The 15,795-nt window shown below is 40.3% G+C and overlaps 1 protein-coding gene across 1 annotated transcript in view; it reads left to right on the top strand.

Annotated features, from left to right (window-relative positions):
- Positions 1-926: 926 nt before the first annotated feature.
- The window catches only part of VWDE (von Willebrand factor D and EGF domains), a 38,737-nt gene continuing 23,868 nt past the window's right edge, over positions 927-15,795 (top strand). Inside the window, 8 exon segments of the mRNA XM_062567774.1 lie at positions 927-963; positions 7,602-7,786; positions 9,215-9,446; positions 10,086-10,163; positions 10,832-11,091; positions 12,665-12,754; positions 14,509-14,653; positions 15,355-15,569. Of these exon segments, the coding sequence (XP_062423758.1) occupies positions 933-963; positions 7,602-7,786; positions 9,215-9,446; positions 10,086-10,163; positions 10,832-11,091; positions 12,665-12,754; positions 14,509-14,653; positions 15,355-15,569 (1,236 nt within the window). The 5' untranslated portion in view covers positions 927-932.

Raw genomic sequence — 15,795 nt, 5'->3', positions numbered from 1 at the left:
TTAATCCAATTTCTCTCTAATGGTTTAGCTTTAATTACATGATGTCCCTAAGAACCTCTGAGTGTCAGAACTGGGAATTCACTGCTCAGGGCAGCATCCAGGGACCCTGCTCTTCCTGCCAGCTCTGAACCTCCACTCCTGCGTGCCCACAAACGTGCCAACTGCTCCTTACTGCAGGCAGCCTGCCACGGGTATTGCCTTCGTTCCAGCCAAGCCCCCTATTTACCTCTGAAACTAGGGCTTGGGTACAAATACAAACACCATGTTTCAAAGACAAAGCTCCATGGCTTTGTCCGGAGCCGGATACTTTTAAAATCAAAGGCGATGTCTCATTTCCAATTCACGCCTAAACAGCTATGCACACATATCTGAGAATATGTAAATACGGGCAGATACTGGTGATTGCTCTTCCTGACCTATTAACCTAAAATGCTTAAGGCTGGTGCTAAGGCGGTCAGTCTGCTGCTGCCTGGACTGTCCCCCAGATGCAGCTAGAGCTAATATAATCCCGTGAGTAAGACATATATTCCATATATATTAAGTTTATGATTTAGGTGCACTATTACAGCGATCACACTGGCGTGCTGCCCATATATGTGACAGGTACAGTCAGAAGCTGCTGTTGGCTGCATTTATGAGAAAAAGTTTCCTTTTTTCTGTCACTTTTTTTTCTAGGATTCCTGTTAAACTCTCTCTTGCACGCACGCACATACACATGCAGGAGCTGCTCAGTCACCTACATGTGCAGATAACCATTAAAACACTACAATCTAGCTACATCATCTAAGACCTAGTATCAGCAGAGCCACCTTTTTTATCTGAACCTTTAAACTTCTGCAGTGCCTGTTTTCAACATTGTCTAAATCCCTGTTCCTTGTCACCCAGCAAGTCTGCTTTCTCTGATCTGTCACTATTTTTCCTGTTTTTCTCCTATGCTCTCCTTAACAAGTCAGTCCTTACCTGGCAAAAACATTTCTCCTCCTCAGGCTTTGTTCTAAACAAATAATTTAGCTCCTCCACAAAGAGAACTTAAGAATATACCTTAAATTAAATATATATTTAAAAGCTTTCCTGAATAGTTAGATTACTAAGCTGGAAATAAGGTGCAATAATTTTCAGAGCTCACCTTACATCTCTCTTCTTTTGTATTTATTCATAAAATCCATTTCTGTGAAATACTCCTCTGCATTGCAATGTCTAAATTCTCCTTACCATTGATACTGCTGCTCCTTGTGTTTTTACGCAAACTGTTTACTCCAGCGGTGACTTGGACTATGTAACCATTTAGAGAATCAAACTTTTCCTGCATTCTACAATTCTACAACCTTTTTTTTTTTTTTCCTCTGGAACATCCTGTTACTTAATAATATACACATACAATATTACAGTTTGACTTCATGTGCCATCTTGAGTGAAGGGTGTTTTCAGTAGGCCAAACTCTTTTACATAGCCTACCATTTTCTTAATTAGAACAATGCAAATTAGTGTCTAAAACTTTCTGAAATTGCAACCTGCTGGAAAGATCTATACTTTGAGCATAATCCTACCCTACAATTATTTTCATGCAACTGTTTTCACAGATTCAACGTCACTGATGCAATTCCTTCTCACTGGGAGAGCAGAGCACTACTCTCGGCAAGATGTCAGCTGTTGTAACCACAGTTTGCTCTTGCACTGCCCTTGCTGCAAGAGACTACCCAGCTGATAGTAGCAGAGGGAGCTAGCACTGAAAAACAATGCAGAAAAGTTGAAAGGTGTCTTCACTCCTTTTTTGCCACCTCTTGTTAGTCTCCTCTATGATCTGTGCTGAAAGGTGTTAATCCTCCTGCAAACACCACTCCATCAGGATTAGCAGAGGTCAAAGAAGTAGCTCAGTGTTTTAAGTTTTGCCAAAGCTTCTCAGTGTGTGTCTTTCCAACTCTTTATTTTGTAGCTCATTTTGTTGCAAAATACCTCTTTTCCTCCTTTTGTCTTCTCTGCAAATACACACTTTGGGGTATGAGAACCCTACTATCACATCAGATATATGCAGCTTTCAAGGATAAAAGTTGTATCATATCTGAGAACAAGTTACCCAGAAAGTTGTCTAAACATATAAAAAAACCCTCAGCATTTCCCTTAACGCTGAGGGGAGTGTACTTGCCTCAGAGAGAAATACAAGACTTCAAATTCAAGGCTCAAACTGTACCACTCCTTCCTTTTAAATATTTGCTGCTGTCATTGAGCTGGATTGCTTCTCCCATTGAAGCAGCTCGGGATACCCATGCAGAAGACTGCCGTCACCTGCACAAAGGCTCTGCCTCTCTGCACACTGACTCTCAGCCCTAATACCTCTCTCTTCAGGGAAACGTGATCGGCAAAATCCACAGATTTCAGTTCCTCCTGGAAGCCGTCCTCACAGACCGTTTTTCCTTGCTGATGTTTAGCACATAGCAGTAAGCCACTTTGTAGGTGTGCAGTGCTGAGTGTCACACCCATGCCACTATTTGTTTGACTTAGGGCTACAGATCTTAAAGAGAAGGTGAAGCACTTCTGGGGACTGGTGCATGCCCTGGAGTGTGCAAAATGGCTCAGTGCTCACACAACTCCAGGCCTAGAAGGAAAAATACCAAAAAGCTCTACCAAATCTTAAGCACTGAGCCAGTTCTTTGATCTCTGATAAACATTTCTGAAGAAGAAAGCCTCCCAGTAATCCTTGAAATTTGCTTGCTTGAAAGCCTTGAGTATTTTGCTTTAATTCATTCTGCCTTAAATGGTGTCACACTAGTTTGTAACTATTGCTAAAGCAATAAGATAAAACTCAGTGGTTAGCTAAAGTGTAGTAGTATAAAGTACTCTGGTGATCTAAGGGAATGTCCAAAGCACTAGGAGTAAATATAAATGATTTTTTTTTTCCAGCATTTTACTGCACATTAGAATACAACTGCGATCCTGGACGTTGCTCCTCGTGAACTCGACCAGCTTTGGCTCTGCCCGGGACGGAGAAAAGCCACTTTCCAGGGAGCCCCCGGGCGCGACGTACCGCGGGCGGGCGCCCTCCCCCACGCGGGCTGCGCGCTGCCGGCGCAGGCGAGCGGAGGGCGGAGCGGGCCCCCGCCGCGCTCCGCCGAGGGCGGGGCGCGCATAAGGCCCGCGGCCGCCGGCGGGGCGCCCAGAGCAGCGCCCACTCCGCGCGCGGTTCCGCGCCCGCTCCGCGCCCCTCGCGACGCGGCGGCCCGGCCCGGCCCGGCCCCGGCGGCATGCGGCGCCTCTGGCTCTGCGCGGCGCTGCTGGGCTGCCTGGCGGCCGCGCCGCCCCGCCGCACAGGTAACGCCGCGGCCGCGCCGCCGGGGGTGGACGGACGGACGGCGGGAGGGAGGGGGCGGGCGGGCGGGCGGGCGGGTTCGGGTTCGGCACTGCCTTTGGCGTCCGTCGGTTCGGCAGGGGAGGGGGGATGCACCGCACCTCGGGAGCGCTGACAGAGCGGGAGCCGGGGAGCCGCCGCGTCCGTCCCCCGCGCGGCCGCTCTTGCTCTTGCTCTTGCTCGAGCACGTGTGGCTCGTACTGTCGCATCCTCCTCCGGGACCTCGGCAAAATGTCCTGCAAAACCCCCTGCAGAGCAAGCAGACGTCTCAGAGAAAAGCCACGTAAAGGGTAGATACAATAACGTCTCACACGCTGAATCATTAAAATATATCCTGCAAGTCTACTTGCATGTTTATTTTTTAATGACGATGCAACTACTAACTTTATAGAGAAGGCCTTCAGGTGCAGACACGAGTGGCAGGGAGTGTTGTAACACCCACTCAAACTAAAGGCATATTAATGCATGCACGTTGATTTTTATCTTTTTGTAGTTGTTCCTTGTGCAAGAGTACTTATGTTCCTGTTCCATTGCATTGTAATGCTGTTATTACCACAAAACTTGCAATCATCTTCTTCATATACCTTGTCCAAGCCAGTGGTATCTTTTAGATAAATAGTTTAATTAGCATATATATTTTGCTTTTAAAATGTTACCCTGAATTATTATTTCAGGAGAATTTTTTCCAAAAAGTGTATTTCTCTCTGTTTTATTGTTTTATAAGACTTGAGATCCACACATACATCTGAGTACTTTTCTGTTTAAAAACAGCAATCCTAGTTCTGATATCTGCCTTGGGATGTTGAGATGGCGCATCCTTTGTAGTCGGTAGATACAAGAAAAAATGTGATCAAGATCAGCCTGAGCACAAACTGGCTAGCATTTGTTTATCTGTAGCCATTTGCCAGATCCTGGCCTTTAGATAGCAGAAGATACAACCCAGTGAATTATCTGTGCCTGATGAATTGAGTTGCCAGTCCTACTACTCTTCTCGTGTTTGGGTGGCTCCTTTTCCCTTCTCCACTCCACCTTGGATCCAGAAGTCTCATGGATCCTTGACTATTCCATAATGCTGGCCTTGCCCCAGAACAGGTGGAAAATCATTTCTCAGCCCATCTTTGCAGATAGATGAGAACAGGGATATGATCAGGCGATCACAAAGTCCTTCCTATGTTTTTTTACAATTTCTCTGTTCAGAGTACCTACTACCTGACCCGATTTGTGGCAGTTTCATTATACAAATCCCAGTGTGTCTGGAAGGAAGTGCCACTAACTGCAGAAGTGCAGTTCTCTGACATTTGGCCCTGTGATCTGCCTAAGAGTTTAAATTTTTTACACAAGTGCACCTTAACTAACCATGCCCTTCCGAAGACGAGCCTCCGCAAACACTTAGAATTCTCACTTCAGATAAATGAAAAATTATTTTGTAAAAAAAAAAAAAAAAATAACCGGAGTTTTCCATTTTGTCAAAATATTTTGTGACTGCAATGGATGAAGAAGTTGCAAGTTAGTAGCTGTATGTTTCAATTTATTCTTACTATATGCCTTTCCATACTTTAATGCAGCTTCCGTAATAAGCAGAGCTGATGGGTAAGCTTGCCCTGTAAGTAAGCTTCCTTAATGCATTTAGGTGTTAGACCCCGTTTTCTGTTGCTTATTATTCTGCCAGGCTTGCCTCACTGGTCTGAAAATTGCAAGTATTAGACTGGGGCAAAATTCTTTTGTAGCATTTCAACAAAATTGGTGCTGGCCATTTTGAGGCTGAAGTTTGAAAAAAATGCTTATATCAGCATTTATCAGCATTCTTTTCTTTTTTTAACTATATAAATTCTGGACAAGAAGATCCTGATGTCAGTGGAAAATTTAGCGGCTTTTCTCTTTAATGCATTTGATTTGAGAGGGTTTGCTCTGCAAGGGTATCTTTCTCATGGAGAACACAACATACGTTTGCTGTGTATGTTTGCATTAAAATGTTAGGTATATTTGTTTCCACTGTTACTAAAGTTAGATGACACATCAGTCATGTGGTCAAGTAAGAACATTTTAATTGATATTACTGATGATGGCAGTTAATTTTGGTTCTGTCAAATGAGTAAGGAAAAAATAGTGATTTTTTTTCAATTAATATGAGATTTCAAAGTAATAGTGATGGAAATACTAGCATACTTCTAAGGAAGAAAAATATATGAAGAGCTGGGTGACATTTAAAAGCAATGTGCGTAATAGTAAGAATTGTATAATATGATCTTTGTTAAGATTTATAACCCTCTTACAAGTGAGTACAGTCAGCTATTTTAGAGCTCTACCAAATGATGTTTTAATTAAACTGTAGAGGAAAAGAAAATAAAGACTTGTCTCATGTCTAATTTGATTTATTAATAGAAAAGGTAACAGATACTAATTGTTTCGGGAGTGATTCAATTACAGAGAGGAAAAAAAAACTAATAAAGGTGCTGTATGAAAGGAAGAATTTCAGTAAAAAAATAGAAGACAGGAAGAAACTTTCACCATGGTTCGTAAACTGCTCACACTGAAGCTTGCTTGGAAAACATTGCAGTAAGACATGTGGCTGACCTTTGATTCTTCAAGAGCTTTTCTTCGAATTCCCGTGAGGGATACATTCTCACTAAGGTCAACTTGTATGGACATGAATAGCCCACGGGCTATTCCAGGCAGCTCAGAAGCTCGGTAGTGGTGTAGTCAATCACGCTGACTTCCATCTACACTTAGAGAACAGAAGATAAAGCTATTGTTACCTGCTTCAGTGGTCTAAAGCCGCATCACATTAAATCTTCAGTCTTTGAAGGACTATAGGATTGTCATATTTTACTTGAAAGAGATGAAGTTTGTTGTTCTGCTGGGGCATCTTCTCCATTTAAAGGAGGGGAATTACCTGATTTTGAAACCATCTTACAATTATGGCTATCAAAACAATTATATGAAAGAATTTAGTAGATATCACATTATTACACTAGTCTAACCAACATCAGTGACATAGTAACAGTGATCAGTTACATAGTCACACTGTGCAAAATATGGGATAAACATGAAAAACTGGAAGCAGTAATTTAGGATTACACTAGTAATCAAAATGTCAGACTGTAGTGCTTTGCTTACTCTTTTATAAAAATTAATCAGTGGCATGGTAGAGGCAAGAATTAGTTAGCTGTATCATTCAGTGTAACATAAAGTTCCATTTATAGCATCAGTTGGTATCCTTGTAAGCATTTTAAAAAGTCAGATGTAAACGCACATGCGTGCGCACGCACACACACACACACATTATTTATTTATTTACACTCATCCTACTACTTTATTTGCCCAGGTTTCACGTCTGAAGCACCTTTGTGACAGAGAATGGCCATTCATTATGTTTGACATTGTCTACAAATACTCCATTAGGCAGAACTTTTACTGTTACTGTCTTTAACATGGCATCAGTCATCTTAGTTTCTCACGATCAGTCTGAGGGATGCCGACGTCCTGCTCTATTTCTGAATAAGTCTGCTTTTTAAAAAACTATTGTTAAGGCTTTTTCAGATTCAGATCACTGATCTAATCTGCCAGCATTTTTATGGTTTTGAAACTCTGGAGCTACTTTGATGTCCAAAAATGTGTTCATGTCGGTTGTATTTACACTTATCACAATTAGCAATGTCATTCGGGCAAATAATGACTTAACACGTAGTAACTAAGTTGCTACCTATTTCTGTATTCACTTGTGCTATGATCTGCATTTATACATGTCACTTTCCCATTTATACATGCCTACCTTACCCATTTGAGAAAATTCTTCATTTAATGTATAGGTTCCCTGTAAAGTAGTATCCCATTTGTGGAAGACTTTTAAATGATTCTTACCCCAGTGAAGTAAGATTTTTTATCCTCCTCTGTATCAATACTCTATTCTTATTCTTATCTTTCATAAACATTAATTGAACTATAAAGTCAAAATCTGAAGAATAAGCATATCCCTTCCCACTGTGTTTATGTCTGGGGTAAATGCCTAACATGGTTATCAATTTGCATTAACTGTCCACTTAGATGAGAAAAAAGTTACCACATGATAAATTTATTAAATTTATAGAGCAGTAACATATCTAGATCTTTTTGTAACTAAGACAGACTTCAATATATTGCTTAAGTAAGAGAGGTCTCATGTAATATTGCAGTATCTGCAAGTTTTCCAGTAAGAAATATTTAAATACATTTATAATGTATTTGTTAGACATTTCATCTTAATATTCTCATTTCACAGTTCTTGAATGCCATCCTGGTGGACATCAGATCCTGAGGAGCCCTTATCGAAGTGTTGATTTTGATTCATCTCACCTGCAGCAATCAGCTATTCAGGATTTAATATGTGACCATTCCCTGACACCAGGATGGTACCGCTTTATGATTTTTGATAAGCCGGCTGAGATGCCAACAAAGTGTGTGGAGGTATTGTTACACCTCATTTGTTTGTGAGAAATAATACGTATTTTTCTCAAGAAATTCTCAATAAGATAGGTTAAAAAAAAGAAATAATTATGGAGACTGATATGGAGGGATGCAAACCATCTTTATCTCTAAATACACAACAATACAATATTAAAAATACATTAACTGGACAATAAAATCTTTGAAGCTATGGGCTGAAAATTTTTAAACTGAACAGGCTAGAGCAGAGGATACTAAATTGTATTGCTTTTAGAGCATTCAAAAACTGTCATTTGCAGTCACTGCTAAAGGTGATTCTTCTCAGTGCTAGCATAGCAGCAGTATCTTGCTCTGAAACCACAACTATATGACAGTCAGTTAGTTATGCATTACTGAGAACATGCAAAAGCGGTATGGAGACTTGCAGCCACGTGATGCCAATAATTGTGGAGCTTTTAAAATGATCATGTTAGAGCGAAGAGATTAATCCTAAAACGACTTGAGCTCACAGAGCTAACTGAAGATTAGTTTACTTGTCATTTGCAAATCCCCTAAGACTAAAAAATTACTTGGAATATTTAATACCTTTGATTTGTAATGCTTGATTTTGGAGCTACTTCAACATCTCTGTAATAGCTATTTTTTTGAGGAGGTACGTCTTTGTAACTTCCTATTTGAAAACATTTTCTTATTTTAAAAAAAATCATTAGAATATTTTACTTACGCTTTTTCTAATGGATGAAAGTACCTAAGAAAAAAATACTTTTAACAGGAACACAAAACAGCCAAAGCATATCAGGAAAATTCATTTGAGCTTGCAGCAGCTCCCTCCCCCTTTTTTTAATCACTAGAGCAGTACGAAGCAACTGAAGGACCCGGGTAAATCCTGTCTTTAATTTGCAGCTGAGTCAGGGCCGCAGAGGGCTGCGGCCTAGAGGGAGGAAGGGCGAGGGAAGCTCCGCCGCGTGCTCGTGCTCGGGGGCGCGTCGTGCTCTCGCCTCAGCTCGCGCCGCTGTACGGACCGGTCCGTAACGCGGCACGCGTAACACTGAAAAAATATACATATATATATATATATAGAGAGAGAGAGAGAGAGAGAGAGAACAGTGTATTTCCTGAAGGACTTTCAGTTAGGTTTAATACACACAAACTAACTACTTTTGTTTTCTCGGGGCAGATACTATATATACAAAGAACCAGCAAGGAAACTAGGGAATAATGTGGCCTTCTCAGCAGATGTTTTCTGAAACATCTGTGGGACCGTAACGTATCCATCCAGGAGAATTTTAAAAATCTGACCTAAATACTAAGCGTTTGGTAAGTTACCTGATAAAGATAGTCTGCCACCCGCATATGGAAGCCTCTAGGTTACGTAGTGGGAAGGATGGAGCGCAGCAGCAGCCGGGCCTAGCGTTAACCGTGTTCTGATGTTTCCCCCCGGCGCCGAAGATGAACCGCTGCGGTACTCAGGCGCCTGTCTGGCTGTCCCTGGCGGAGCCGGCGTCCATGCCGCGGCCGGGGGAGATCAGGTGGCTCACGGCGTGTGCTACGTGGCAGTTCTTCTTCAGCGCGTCGAGAGACTGCTGTCTTTTCCGGATCCCCGTCAGCGTGAGGAACTGCGGAGGTTTCTTTGTTTACCTGCTGCAGCCCACCCAAGGATGCATGGGCTACTGTGCCGACGGTGAGCAAACGCGTGCTCTAGCTCGGCGCAATGTCTGTGTTTGTTAGCAAGTGTGTTTGTCAAGTGTTCTGAGGTCAAAAGCTATTTTCAAAATAGCTATATGTACTAAAATCTTCTATATTCCTGACTTACAATATTGATACAATACATCAATAATTTGATGTGGAAAGGCATGTTCACACCATCCACTTCCAGTCTATATTCAGCACTCAAGTACTGTTCAGTACCCAGGAACATAAGAATTTATGTTAGGTAGGGATAGTCAGGTAGGGATAGAAGACATTTAGAAATGAAAATTCAGGGTGCTTAGGCTGACACTCAGACTCTGCAAATATTCATTAGTGAGATATAATTTTGTGTCAGAGTAAATGTTGTTTAAGAGCTTGACTAAGCTATATGCATATCAGTTATTGTTTAGCTTCATCAGGAATATCTTTCTTATTGTAACTCTTTTTATCTTCTTTCTGGAGAGTACACACATTGTTGGTAGAGAAAATGCAAAGTGGAAATACTCTACTGATAGACATTTTATTAGTGCTGTGGGAAAGAGCTGCAGGAAAGTTCTCTTACAGTGCCTTCAGATGTCTTGGCCCTGTGTGCTGCAAAAGCACATTGCTGTTCATGAATATATCACTTAAGAACAATTTACCGTTGTTGTATATGCAAAGCCACAGACCTGTGATCCTGGAGGAGTAGAAATTCAAGGCACCTGTAGCAGTAAGTGCTTTCTTTCAATTTTTCAGGGTTCTCTTTGCATCCATGACCCAATGACTTCCACATTTAGTCATATTTTATTTGAATAAAAGATGGTCGTGTTATCAACAGTATTGCTTGATCTTCTGTGGGATGAGCGGTTTAGAAATAATTTCCAATCTGGGATTACAAATGTAGTTTCTGAGCATAATGCTCAGAACAAATGTTAAAATGTAATTTTAATAATGCTGATTTATAGATTACTTTTATTTGCAGATTCATTTTATATTTGACTCCCATAGAATCATACTGTTGCCAATTCTTTTCCTTTTCTTTATAAGTGGAGAAAATCCTCTTCTGGTGCACAAATTCCCTTACATGTTACTCTCTCCTCTCTGGTAAGACAATTCATCTCATTTAGTTTTTTCCCCTCTTCAGCATTTTCCTGTGGACTAAAATACAATCAAATGCTGATAAAGAAAAATTTTTCTCATGTTAATAATTTATGCAAGGAAAATACAAATTTTCACTGATTTTCTCAACAATTACATAAGAATTTATATATGTGTGTGTGTATATATAAAGGTAAATATTATTAGTTTATTAACTGACAAAGTATATGTCAATGTTATTTCATCCTATAATGTTTTTGCACAGAATAAAAAGCACAAACTACACTTTTGTTTGACTAGGTAAACTGGCTCCTTCATCATCTGCATCTGTGTTGCCACCACTACCATCTACCCCTGAAGTTATAGCAGAGTTGATCAAAGGAAGCGTATACCTAAGGTGCACCTTTGGCATTCCTTTTGCAAACAGCTCGGTTGGATTTATTGTAGCTTGGTCCAGGCTTTCTCCTGAAGGTGTCAAAGAAGAATTGAAACGTGAGACAGGAGTTGATACATTCTCACTTTTAGAACTAGATGGCATAAACCTCAAACTTGGAGACAGAGTATGTTAAAAATAATTTTAATCTCTTTGTATCTTTGTAAATATGTTATTTTCCCTCTATAGGCATTTTATCTATTGACATATGATTTCTTAATGCTGAATAGATACTAACAGTTGTTAGAGACAATGTCCTAGCATCTTTGCAGATAATATTTCTTGGCAGAAAAATTATGCCTGTAGGTGTTGTTTACATCAACAGTGTCCATATGAATGTGGAAACATCACAGAAGGCATCAGCAGTTAACCACTGCCTTTAAAATTTTGAGACTCACAGTCTCAGTACAGTGTAGCATGCCTCCAGTAGATAAATGTTTATTCAAGTCATCTTCACCTTCAACTGTGATTTTGTTTGTTACTGTAAATTAAGAAGACTTTGGATGCAACTGCATCTAAGTGAGAGCTTATAACAGCTAGCTGTTGTGAGAAGCTGTGTTGTTGATCCAGTAAATAACTCTTCCTCTGAATCAGTAACAAATTACTGCTTGGTCGTGATGTTCAGAGGTTTTAAATTCTCTTTAATAATATTTAAATGATTTAATCTCCACCATTAAAGGCAATGGGAGTAATTCCATTAACATAAGTGGTAGCAGACTCAAGATCTAGGATCATGTGGTAATGCTGAGAAGCTTAAGCACTGAAAAACCGATGGGCTTCTAGCTGTATATACGAAAATGCAGGTTAATATTTCCTGGCCACAAAGAAAAGCATAGAGTTTTATTTTTAATATCCAGTTTGCTACTCTTTTCCTAAGTTGTTTTATCTTGATAATGCACTGGGGTTCGGGCCAAAGGCAGGGTACTTGGATGGCTTGTAGACAACAGTAGTAACTGCTAGTCCTCAAAAATCCTTGAGAGCATTTGTGAGTAGCTGTCTGACAATGTTAGCTCAGTGACTGTCAAAAAGAAAGGAACAGAGAATTAAGTCATGAACTATACGCTGCTGCTATAAATTTGCCCAAAATCTCAAATATTACAGGTATCATTACTGTATCCCAAAAAGACTTTAGCAATAGAACTGGAAAAAAGAGTGATTAGTGGCATGTGACTGGCTGATTGTGAAGACAGATTTCAGTAAACCTCCTCAGCTTGAAAAAGAGATCGTTCAAGCCCATAATACCAGGAAAAGGTATAGTAAGAGGAGGAGTAGGGCTGGTTGTTTTGTATAATCTGTGATCTAAAAGGCACTCAACAAAATTAAAAGGTAACAGACAAAAATAAGAATATAACATGTAATTAAAGAGTAGGATACATTTCCAGAAGATGTTAGGGCCTGGAAATGGTTCAGAAGAGATCAGTCAAATCCATGGAGGTCTGGGTGCTCGCTAAATCTGATGATCTGTATGCAGCCTTTAGTTCAAGCAGGCTCTGAAGCACTGACAGAGTATGCCAGGAAAAGGTCTTTGTGGAGTCAGCCCGTTTCTGTATTTTCCTTAAGCATCACCACTGGCAATTGGTAACTTCTGATGAAGACTGGGCTTGATGAATCCCTTAGCTGACTCATTATGGTTTGTTTTTTTATTGCCAGAGGGACTGCAAGGCAAAAGTATATTCTATTGTGTTGTTTTTGTTCTACAGGTTTACTGTAGCAGTTCTGCTTTTCTCTTGGAGAAACCAGATATACAGAGCTCTCCTGTTGAGAGCAAGGAATTTTTTGCTGGCATTAAGGTAATTTGAAAAGAAAACAATATCTTACTTTATTGTAGTAAGAATCTTCCTGAGTCATCTTTCTATGATTCTATTACTGCAGCTAACGTGTAAATATTAATAAATTTTCTGTCAGTCCATTAAAACATTTACATCAGTAAATATTTTGTCATTATTATGTGTTCCACAGTGATAAAATCATGAAGGATGATGAATAAAAGTAAATTGGGATCACAACAGCCACATAAAACAGCTGGGCCTCTGACTAGGAGGCACTTAAGCTGTATTGTGGATTAATAGAGCATATACTTGGCTGCAGTGAAGTTAGACTTGTCAAGTATTGGGGGAGTCAAAGGTGTTCCCTCATCTACTCAAGGTGCAGGAAGACTGAATCATCAGCTCACACAAATTATAAGAGCACAGTGAATGCCCTGACCTCCAGAAGCTGGATTAGACTCTATGTTCATAAACTAAGGAGGGCCACAGCTCAAACTGGGGCTCTGGCAAGTTAATTAGCTCAGCTGGGAGAGCATTAGACTGAAGATCTAAAGCTCCCTGGTTCAAGCCCAGGCTTCAGCAAGGGGGAGTCCTTGTAGCTCCTTCTCTGGAGATATTCAAGGCCTGCCTGGATGCATGTTCTAGGTGACCCTGCTTGAGCAGGGGGGTTGGACTAGATGATCTCCAGAGAGCCCTTCCAACCTTTCCAATTCTATGATTCTAATTGTTCAGTATGTTAAATTGCTTCTGCCTTTCTGGTGTGATTTTGGCCTATCCCCGCTGGTGCTCCCAGAAAACACTCGAGCCTGGATCAGAGGATAGCTTTGGCCAGGGCGTATTCCCAGCTGACCATGGGGAAGAGGGAAGGCTGAGGCCAACCTGTTTTGGGGTTAGACAGTGGAACTGGGGAGAGTTTAATCATGTAGACATGAGCTGTGCCATGCCATTTGGTCAGAGAACAGGTCCAAGCTCATTTTTATCCTCCCTGTGGTTGTAGCTCTACGGGCCAGCTTAGCAGCCAGGAAGAGGCTGTTAATCCCAGAAAGATGCATCTGTGTGATTACATACTAGAAATTAGACTGTTGACTTGCGTGATGATTCACCATTTATAAAGTGTGAGCTTCTGTTTCTGCAGGATCAAGGGCCAAATTAGTCTCCTGTGCATGAAATTCTGCAGAATTCTGCAGTATAGCACCGAACTGCACTATTTTCCTTTTCATGTGGTGAGACTGCATTGAGTTTTGCCCAATATACAATGCTCAGTTGCAGGCCCCTGTATTTTGCTTCCTTATTGCATTTCTGATTATATATCTATTGTAAATTTACAGATAGGGTTTCCAGAGAAAATACTGTGCTTTTAAATTCTTTCAGGACATTGTTGCTCACAGATAGCTTATTTATTTTTTGCAGACAATACAGCAGTTTGCTGCATTGCATTTTATTCTCCAGGTGTTATGCAGAGAACACATTTTGTGTTAACGTGCTTTGATAATTCCTTACCTTTCTAGCAACCCTATAGAGTTGCCTTTTCCTTTGCCTCGCTCCATGTTCTCACCCTACTAAGGCTCTCGCCACAGTGTCCTCATCTACTCTACACTGTGCTTCTGCTCCTCAGCCCATCCTAATAAGCCTCACGAGTGGAGTGGCCGTGCACCATGCCATTCCCTGTCCTTAATTTTCTACTTCACGCCTGATACGTTCGCTCTTGCTGGTTAGTAAGCAGTACTGTGGTTCACCCAGAAAAGTTTGTATTTCAAGTATAATTTCTCCTGTGCTAGATATATCCAGAAACTTATAGTATATCAGAAGATGGGAAGGAATACAGACTGGCAATAGAAAGTAGAATTCCTATTCCTTGTCGTGAGTTTGGGCAGCTTGAAAATGACTGCAAAATTTCACTAACATTAAATACTGTTGACCAAGGTAAGTATTATCCAGGGTTTACTACATTTTCTACATGTAATATGTTTTTATAAATATATTCTTTGATCTGCTTCTTTGGGAAAGCTAGTAAATTGTAAAATATTTAAGAGAATATTGGAACACGCTGATATTGACAGTACTGGGGAATGCATCCATAATCCATTATTTAGGAGTATGTACATAATTTCAATACCTGAAATTAGCAGGTGTTTTTGGCAGCTATGGATTAGCAGAGCCATTTTTTGTTGACTTGAGTAGACAAAATTGAATACTACAATACTTGAGAAGTTTAGAATTTAGTTCAGTTATTGCCCAATGGGGCATTGGTTGCAAGTATGATATATGCAGTCACAAAATCCTCGTTTGTTTACTACTGTTAGTCTCTTCTATAAGCCCTTGTCAATGACAAGTCCTGTGAACATCAGGAGGAGCCTTGCCTATGCAGACAACCATTTTTATATCTTGCTGATGTTATGATTTTCATTTGACTCTGAAAAATTCAAACCATTTCTCTGTGTGTTTGTGAAGATTTAGAGAGGGAGTTTTGCATGACCCACCCCTGTAAACTACATAATTGTTTTCACTTATGGACAGAAAAATCTTTCTTATGTGTAAATAATATAGTGTTTATATTGATAGTATTGCAAAAAATTGACTTGCTTAGAGGAGAACTCATTAATGATGTGTTTTCATTAAAACAGGTGAAGAACAGTTAGGTTTAAACTTGGCCCTTTCTTCTTGTCATGTGGATCTTCTCCAGAAACCCTGCAATAATGGAATTTGTAGTCAAGCTGTAAGTTACTTCACTGCTGTGACAGACTTCAGGCAGGATGGAGACAGAACTACCAGGATTGTGGTGGAACCTATATCCAGTGATAATTTCCTGTGGAATGGCTACACTCCAGAAAGCACACAGGTTGAAAATCTCCTAACTCTGTAAAACCATCAGGCCAAAAATGTGGCTGATGTAAATGGAGCTCCTGTTTCAGGTGTGACATACTGAGTCACACTAAGATTTCTAGTGTGTTCAATATCCATAGTTTTATCCTGCATTTTTGTTTGAATTAAGTTTTTATAACTACTTAGGTTGGTTAAAAAATATAATATAACATACTGATTGGAATGTGAAATTTGCCTGAGTC

Source organism: Rhea pennata, chromosome 2 (genome assembly GCF_028389875.1).
Source record: "Rhea pennata isolate bPtePen1 chromosome 2, bPtePen1.pri, whole genome shotgun sequence".
NCBI lineage: Eukaryota > Metazoa > Chordata > Aves > Rheiformes > Rheidae > Rhea > Rhea pennata.
Note: the sequence above shows the minus strand (reverse complement) of the source record. Positions and strands in the feature narration are given on the sequence as shown.